Genomic DNA, 7883 nt, shown 5'->3' with positions numbered 1-7883 from the left:
TGGCACGCTAGGAAATATCTTGATGTATTTTCCTTGGGCAATCGTATCTTCCCTCTCTTTTAGGCTTCTTCATTAGACCATTTTACAAGATGATGCTGGGGAAACCAATAACTCTGAAAGACATGGAGTCAGTGGTAAGATAACATTTGCACCCTATCAGCACTAGCAATTACATGTTCTTTCCTCTGGGGACACTTAAAAGAGCTAAGCATTCCCATGAGTGGAAAACACAAGGTCACAGTTGCTGCAAGTTCAGAAAGATACATACGTACTTTTGAAATAAAACAAATCTTGCCTGCTAGGAAAGCTGTTTACTACCAGTGGTGAGAGGGATGAGGGAGAAGAGATGGGAATAGGCCTGTAAGAAACAACATCATTATACTTCCAGCTCTGCTGTCTCCCTGCTCCCAGGAGCACCACCACCAAGCCCTGCAGGAGCAGGAAGGGGGTGCAAGGGCCCAGGCAGCAGAGGGGGTTCCCTGCAATGCTGGGAGGAGAAGGGGCTGCCAAAGCAGAACCAGTTCTCTCTGAAATAAACTCAATGAAAGCAGCACAGCTTCTGCCCTTGCCTCTGTCTGGGTTTTGTTCCCTGCACTTCCTCTCAAACCTTCAGCATTCACTGCAGTCATTGTTTCACAAGTTAGGAACCTCTAACTTTGTCCTGCAAATTGAAGGACAGCGTGTCAGTGGGATCCTGCAGATGCCCAATCTGGACACAGACATTCCAGAGGTGTGTGGTGGCACAGTGCAAAGGGTTCCACTGGCTCAGCAGGGTGACACTTGGCTTTGTCGTTGCAACCTTCTGAGGTCAGGTTTTCAGTGACTGAAGTGCTGGGTCAACTGCTCCATGACTCCTCCAGCTCCCACCATCTCACAGTCACCAGACTTGGGCTGATCATTCTTCTCTTGAAGGACACCTGAGTAGGCTTCATACTTTTTTAACTGTATCTCAAAAGTGGGGTTTTTTTGCTCTCTTGCTTGGAAGTATTTAATGACAGCTACAGATACTTTTTTTTCTTCCTTTTTTCTTGGGTCAGTCTTTAGGTGTGAACCTCAAACACGAGGACACGGCCCTTTCAGGAGATCAGAGGAGCCTTTTATTCAACAAACTTCCAGGCTTTAATAATAACAATGCACTCAGTTACTGTGTAATGCATTTTTGGTGCAATTGGTATATGGATTGTGTTGAAAATAAGACATTTCCTAACCAGTTCTTTCACACTGTTAGGTACATATGGTAGCTAATAGATATGTAGAGACAATTTATTGTGTTGTATAATAATGTAATTATAAGTCAATTAAGAAAAGTTACATGAACCTAAAAATACAGCAGCTGAGAAAAATACAAACAAAGTAATGAATTTTACCCTGCTTTACAGCAGCTGTGAAATAAGTGAGTTTTCATCTTTCCAGTCCCTTTGGAGGTTTAAGTTTTAGATGTTTAAATTTGGACAAATTAAAATCTTAACTATACATTTAAGGTTTGCATTTTCAAACTTTTAACTATCATCTGCTGTAGGACAGTGAATACTACAACTCTTTGAAGTGGATCCTGGAAAACGATCCTACAGAGCTGGATCTCATGTTTTGCATAGATGAGGAAAACTTTGGACAGGTATGTCAAGTTTATCCCAAAAGTCCTTATGTCCATCTTATTGTTGGTTATTGCCAGGCACTACTTGCTGGGGTTCCTTGTGAACTGCAGTGAATTTATTTTTTTCAGTCTTGTACCCCATGGTGACACCATCTTTAGCAAATTTGTGCTTAACCATTTCTGTAACCTTTTTTTGGTTTTCTGCTTTACTTTTTTGGCCTTTGACTGAAACAGTTTATCTGTGGATTTTAAGTTGTCTTTTATTTTCCCAAGCATTTTGAAAAAATCAGAAGGCATTTTTTTACCTTTATGAAAACAGAATATGTTTTCTTTACCCAGAGGAACCTGCTGTTCAGGACTGAAAGTTTGCTGTGGAGTGGTTTGCTCCCTTGCTAATGAATATGATCAAGAGTTCAGTTGTATAAATGACCACATAATGATTTGTTCCTAGTGATGCCATTTAAAGTGGGGAACGCTTTAATGTCTCATTAGCTTTTACAGCATAATAAGTTTCTAATGCTACTTGTAAAATGTTGCTCAAGGATTTGGAGAGAAATGTGTCCTGGAATCATAAAGACTGTTGTGTTTTGTTTTGTTCTCTTTTGAAATCCAGACATACCAAGTGGACCTGAAGCCAAACGGGTCGGAAATCATGGTGACCAACGAGAACAAGAGGGAGTACATCGAGTGCGTAGGGGACACAGCAGCTGTGCCTGCCTGCAGCTGCTGTGCCTTCAGCAGCACTGGGTCGCCACTGATCCTTTCACACGAAAATAGGATTGTTAGCATTGTTTGTACCCTAATCCTTAGAAAGTTTTAATTTTAACCTGTATTTTGCAGCTGCACACTGCACTGGCTCTAGAGAAAGGGATGGATGGGGATGTCTGTGTCATTGCTCTCATTTGGAAATGATTCCTGCAAATTCACATCTTTCAAATATTTTTCTCTAGAATTCCACTATGATAGAACTATTCTAGTTGTTATACTCAAAAAAAACCAAAAACAACCCCAAAAAAGGGGGGCTAAAGCCCCAGTTAACTGGGGGTGACCAATGTGATTTTATCTCTGCCTCAGTGTCTTAGCACAAGCAGATGCTGCATTCTCCTGCCTATGTCCTGCTCATGTGGGGAATGAAGAATCACTGTCTAATAGAAAGTGTGGTGGTTTGTTTGCATCACTTCATTGTGCAACACTTACTGCAGGAAAGAAGGAAAACAGATAAGCTGGCTGAAGGGTTGCTGCTTAAAAATGAAGGTTATTTCTTAAAGCATTATGAGACAACAACACCAATGTTGCTATTCAAAACTGTCCGTATCTTAAATTGTGTTTAATGTTAAGCTTCCTCAGTTTTTCTGCCTACTGAAATGTCAGATGATAAGTTCAGCTTTACTTGCTGGCATTTTTAATTAGTGCCTCTTCAAAGGTGAGAAAACATTGTAATTGCAATATTCATGCAAATTAGGAAAGAAATGTGTCAGTAGGAAAGGAAGGGGATTTCTAAAGCATTGTTATAGCACCTGTAAGGTGGGGATGCTGTAGGTGGTGAGCATTGTCATACAAACTCTTTCATTTGGTGCTGCAGTTTTCATTCATCTACTATTTACTTAAGGCAGGTCATTATATGGAATTACGGCTGTCCTCATGTTTTGTAACTTGTTAGGAATTGTTAATTACTCAGAGCACTGGAAGAATAACATGTCTAGTCATTTAGGTACCTAATCCTACCAGCAAAGGCCAGAGTCTGGATTACAGCCTGGTTTAGAAGGAGGTAAATCTTAGTGCAGCCTTGTGGGCTGTTTCAATCTGGCAATCCTTGAGTTCCTCTCCATAGGAACAAGAGGATTCTGCCAGATCACTAAGAGGGTTATGTTAAAGAGTTCCTGGTGAGGTAGGGAAGTCACAGATAGAAGAAGGAGGTGTGTGTAGAAGTTGTCTTGGGTGCTACCATGAAAATACTCCAACTCTAACTTGTCCAGAGGCATTGCTCTTATTTTCAATAACTCAAATCAGTCCCACAGATGAATTTCAGCAATGAATACAAAGCTGCTCTGTTTCCTTAACCCCAGGGGGTGGCTGGGAGATGGCTGAAGCTGTAAATGAGAACACACAGGGTTGCTAGGATCTCTCAAAGCTTCATTTGCAGTCTTCTAATGAGCGTGCTGTTGTGTTTCTGTCTCTCTTCTACAGCCTGGTCATCCAGTGGAGGTTTGTAAACAGAGTTCAGAAACAAATGAATGCTTTTTTGGAGGTAAGGTTCTTCAGCTACTTCTTTTTTTCCCCAAAAAATCATTATTTTTTTCAATGCAGACTTGTTACTCATCAGTATCTGTGTTAGGGGAGTGGGAAGCTTGGTGCAGCCACACAAGTTCTGGAATGCTTGGGGTTATCATTTCAGTTTTACCTTATATAAGAATACACAATCTTTCCTTTAAGAGAATAAGGTCATTCTCTCACAAGCTTAAAGTATTTGAGCTTGAAATAATTTAGTGATTGTTGTTTTTAATTAGGGACTTGTAATTTCAGCAACTCTATTTCGTTTTCAAAACCCTCCTCCATCCTCTGTAGTTCACTTAGGTTCCCTGAAGCCAAAGATCCTGTTGGATAAAAGCTTAATTTTTATGTGGTGTGAGAATTTTAACTTGCTTTGCTTTCTTTTTAGGGATTCACAGAACTTCTTCCCATTGATCTGATCAAAATTTTTGATGAAAATGAACTAGAGGTGAGTTTGTTTAATTAACATCCAGAGGCAACAGATCAGTGATGCTCATCACAGGGAGATGTGTTACATTCCAGGCTCATCATTTATCACTTAGTCATCATAATTAAATCTGCGGACAAAGATGTTTTGGCTATGATAGGAAATCAGCTTTTTCTCCCTAGTTAAATCTGTTGTTCACATGAAAGCACAAAAAATTGTAATTATTCAGTGAGGTGGTTGAGTATGTGCATTTAAAAGCATAGCTTACTGAATGCATAGAATAGCTTGGGTTGGAAGAGACCATAAGATCATCTAGAATTAATGCCATGATGTCTGTACCTGTCACGTTGTGAGCAAAATGCCCCACGAGCTGCTGCCACACAGCATGCACATACCCTGGTGAGCAGTTTCTCCAGTAGAACTAACTGTTCTTTGAGAGTCCTTCTGAAGAGAGGATCAAACTCTCCTTCACGTTTGCATTGACACCTGCACAGCTGAGTCTTCACACAGTCAGACAGCAGCAGGAAAGTCCCCTAGTTTCTCTGATGAAGTGTGTGGATAAGACACCAGCAGCTTCCAGTAACACCATCACCCTTTGCTTCCCTGTGCAGTTACTGATGTGTGGCCTTGGCGACGTTGATGTGAATGACTGGAGACAACATACAATCTACAAAAATGGTTACTGCCCAAATCATCCCGTTATCCAGTGGTTCTGGAAGGTAATACTGTTTTACCTCATTTGGCTTCTCTGAATATTCCTAAAAGTCAAAGTTCCTGTATTGTTCCGTGGAGTCTGTTATGAATGTTTTTCTCCATGAAAACTGGAAGAACATGTATGTCTGTGTACACTGGAGATGACAGCTGTTACAGACTGTACCAGGAACCAAAATATGTGGTGGGATCCTTGGTTTTATCTAAAGTATCTTGCAGTATTTGTGAAGTAAAATGCTTTCATGAAAAGCCTATATGCCCAGGAAAACCACCAAAATACTTTTTCCTGTAATAGCTGTAGATTTTGCAAAGGGGTGTCTGTTTTTCTTGAGAATATAAGAATCTTCCAGCTTCATGTATGGGCTTCAGGCTTCATCTCAGGTTTGGTGTCTCATGCTGATGGCCATGGGGGGGTGTCCATGCAGACCATGCACCTGTGGCAGCCAGAAGGCCTGGCCCTGAGCCCTGGCTGCAGTGCAGCTCTGAGCTGATGTCCTGGGAAGCTCTGCAGGCTCCCTGGCTGGTCTGTCATCTCTTTCTCTCCACCCCGTCGTGCGCACGGCAGCCCTGGTGTCCCCGCCGTTCACCCAGAGAAGTGCTGGGCTGCGCCCGTGTCTTCCAGCTTCATGTATGGGCTTCAGGCTTCATCTCAGGTTTGGTGTCTCATGCTGATGGCCATGGGGGGGTGTCCATGCAGACCATGCACCTGTGGCAGCCAGAAGGCCTGGCCCTGAGCCCTGGCTGCAGTGCAGCTCTGAGCTGATGTCCTGGGAAGCTCTGCAGGCTCCCTGGCTGGTCTGTCATCTCTTTCTCTCCACCCCGTCGTGCGCACGGCAGCCCTGGTGTCCCCGCCGTTCACCCAGAGAAGTGCTGGGCTGCGCCCGTGTGGCAGCGCAGCCCCTGACGCCCCCCTGTGCCCGCAGGCCGTGCTGCTGATGGACGCGGAGAAGCGCATCCGGCTGCTGCAGTTCGTGACCGGGACGTCGCGGGTGCCCATGAACGGGTTTGCGGAACTGTACGGTGAGCAGGGCGGGCACCAGCCCCTGACACACCCAGCATTGCCCTCCTGGGAGCACAGTGAGGAGGGAGGGTCTGTACAGCGGGGGTTAGGCAGCAGACACGCTCGCAGTGCCCACTGGAAAAAGCTGTCACCAGGAATAACATCCTTGTCACAGGAAGAGGAGAATGCACGTGTAACCAAGCACTTTTCCATCCGTCACTGTCTGAGCTTACTTCTTTTGCATTGCACACACTCTACACAAAGCTACTTAGATAATAAGCTAACTGGGCTGGGAAGTAAGTGTAACCACCTTCCTCTTGCTTTCATGTAGTTTTCATTAAGAGTGTTCATACCAGGTATTCTGTACCTGTTGAAAAAGCCAGCCTACAATTTATACAAACATTTAATGTTATAAATAACATTTAGGTAGCCTCTGTAGTGTCCAGCAGTTGATATTTCATACTATTTTCACTTCCAACCAGGTTCAAATGGGCCTCAGCTGTTTACAATAGAGCAATGGGGAAGTCCTGATAAACTGCCCAGAGCTCACACGTGGTAAGTCATAAAAACAAAATTATACAGCTATTCTGCACTGTTCCACTGCCAAGAAGAGGGGAAGCTGATGACTGTGCTTATCTCTAACGTAAGGATCATACAACTTGTTATGAAATGGCATACTCTGAAACTTACACTCGCTTACCTGCATGTGCTAGTCATTGCCTTCTTCTGCTTGTCTGAGAGATTTATCACCTTTTCCTCCTTCCTTTCTGGAAAACTCAGAAATGGAAGGATATCCATGATTTGGAAAAGCAGGACTGCTGTTTGTGCTATTAGGGGTTGATGCTTTTTTTTCTTAATGCTGATTCTAGTTCAGCTGTCACTGGACCACACTGCAGGCATCAGTTTCCCTTCCTCATTTTCCATTATTTTTCCTATCCTAGCCAGTGAGAATCATGCACTACAGAAAGTCTGACATAACAAAACATAGCCACAGAAACCCATACTACAGGGGTCATAAAATGTTGGACAGTTCATTAAAATGTGAGGTGAGGAGCTCACAAGCCTAAGTACAGAATTTGCGAGTGTTTAAAGCGTTCAATACAAACCTTTGTCTTGCTCTGTTGCATATCAGGATTATGGCTTTAAGATAAATTGTGCTGTATAGGAAAACTCACTATTAGAACATAATGCATATTAGAACATGTGGCAAGATTGCCATAAAAATCATCATGCTATAAAATAAAAAGTTTTATTTTAAGAAAACCCCACCAAACAGCAGTACCACCAAAACACATTCCAGAACCAACACATCCTCTTCACATTTCAGTTGTCCATTAGATTTTACAGGACATTTTCAATACTTCCTTTTGGATGTTTATTCTTCTTTGTTTCCCCCATCCTAGAAATTCAGAAGGAGCCTTAGAAAACCAGCCTTTTGACAGAGAGGAAGTATTTTCAATCAACTACATACAGTTTGCAGGAGGGGTGTCTTCTGTTGGCTGTTTTCCTTTCCAAAGTTTTTTCCAAACCCCAACTTTCAGCTTTGGGAAGGGGGCACAGCTCTGGCTGACTCGGCCGTGGGCAGGGCTGGTCTCGGAGCTGCCTGCAGGGAACAGCAGCGTTAGTGAGTCTGGCAAAGGACAAGAAGATACATTCTCTGTTAAGGCCCCAAATTATTTAATCTTCTCCGTTTCTTTTAAAGTACATGTTATTTCCCAAGGGATTATTAAACCATTCTTTTCCTTCTGCATTTCAGCTTTAATCGCCTAGACTTACCTCTGTATGAATCCTTTGAAGATCTGCGGGAGAAGCTCCTCATGGCAGTAGAAAACGCTCAGGGCTTTGAAGGGGTGGATTAAGGCCCTTCCCCCGCCGGTCCC

The 7883-nt window shown here is 43.0% G+C and overlaps 1 protein-coding gene across 5 annotated transcripts in view; it reads left to right on the top strand.

Moving 5' to 3' along the window:
* The window catches only part of NEDD4L (neural precursor cell expressed, developmentally down-regulated 4-like, E3 ubiquitin protein ligase), a 100386-nt gene extending 92514 nt beyond the window's left edge, over positions 1–7872 (top strand). For all 5 annotated transcript variants that reach the window (XM_010003644.1, XM_010003643.1, XM_010003647.1 and 2 more), the window contains 9 exons: positions 64–134; positions 1520–1615; positions 2208–2281; positions 3782–3842; positions 4254–4313; positions 4904–5011; positions 5927–6023; positions 6486–6558; positions 7760–7872. In XM_010003644.1, coding sequence (XP_010001946.1) covers positions 64–134; positions 1520–1615; positions 2208–2281; positions 3782–3842; positions 4254–4313; positions 4904–5011; positions 5927–6023; positions 6486–6558; positions 7760–7862 — 743 coding nt within the window. In that variant the 3' untranslated portion in view covers positions 7863–7872. The remainder of the gene's footprint in view (positions 1–63; positions 135–1519; positions 1616–2207; positions 2282–3781; positions 3843–4253; positions 4314–4903; positions 5012–5926; positions 6024–6485; positions 6559–7759) is intronic.
* Positions 7873–7883: the final 11 nt, after the last annotated feature.

The sequence above is a fragment of the Chaetura pelagica genome, unplaced genomic scaffold, assembly GCF_000747805.2.
Source record: "Chaetura pelagica isolate M959 unplaced genomic scaffold, ChaPel_1.0 scaffold488, whole genome shotgun sequence".
NCBI classification, from domain to species: domain Eukaryota; kingdom Metazoa; phylum Chordata; class Aves; order Apodiformes; family Apodidae; genus Chaetura; species Chaetura pelagica.
Note: the sequence above shows the minus strand (reverse complement) of the source record. Positions and strands in the feature narration are given on the sequence as shown.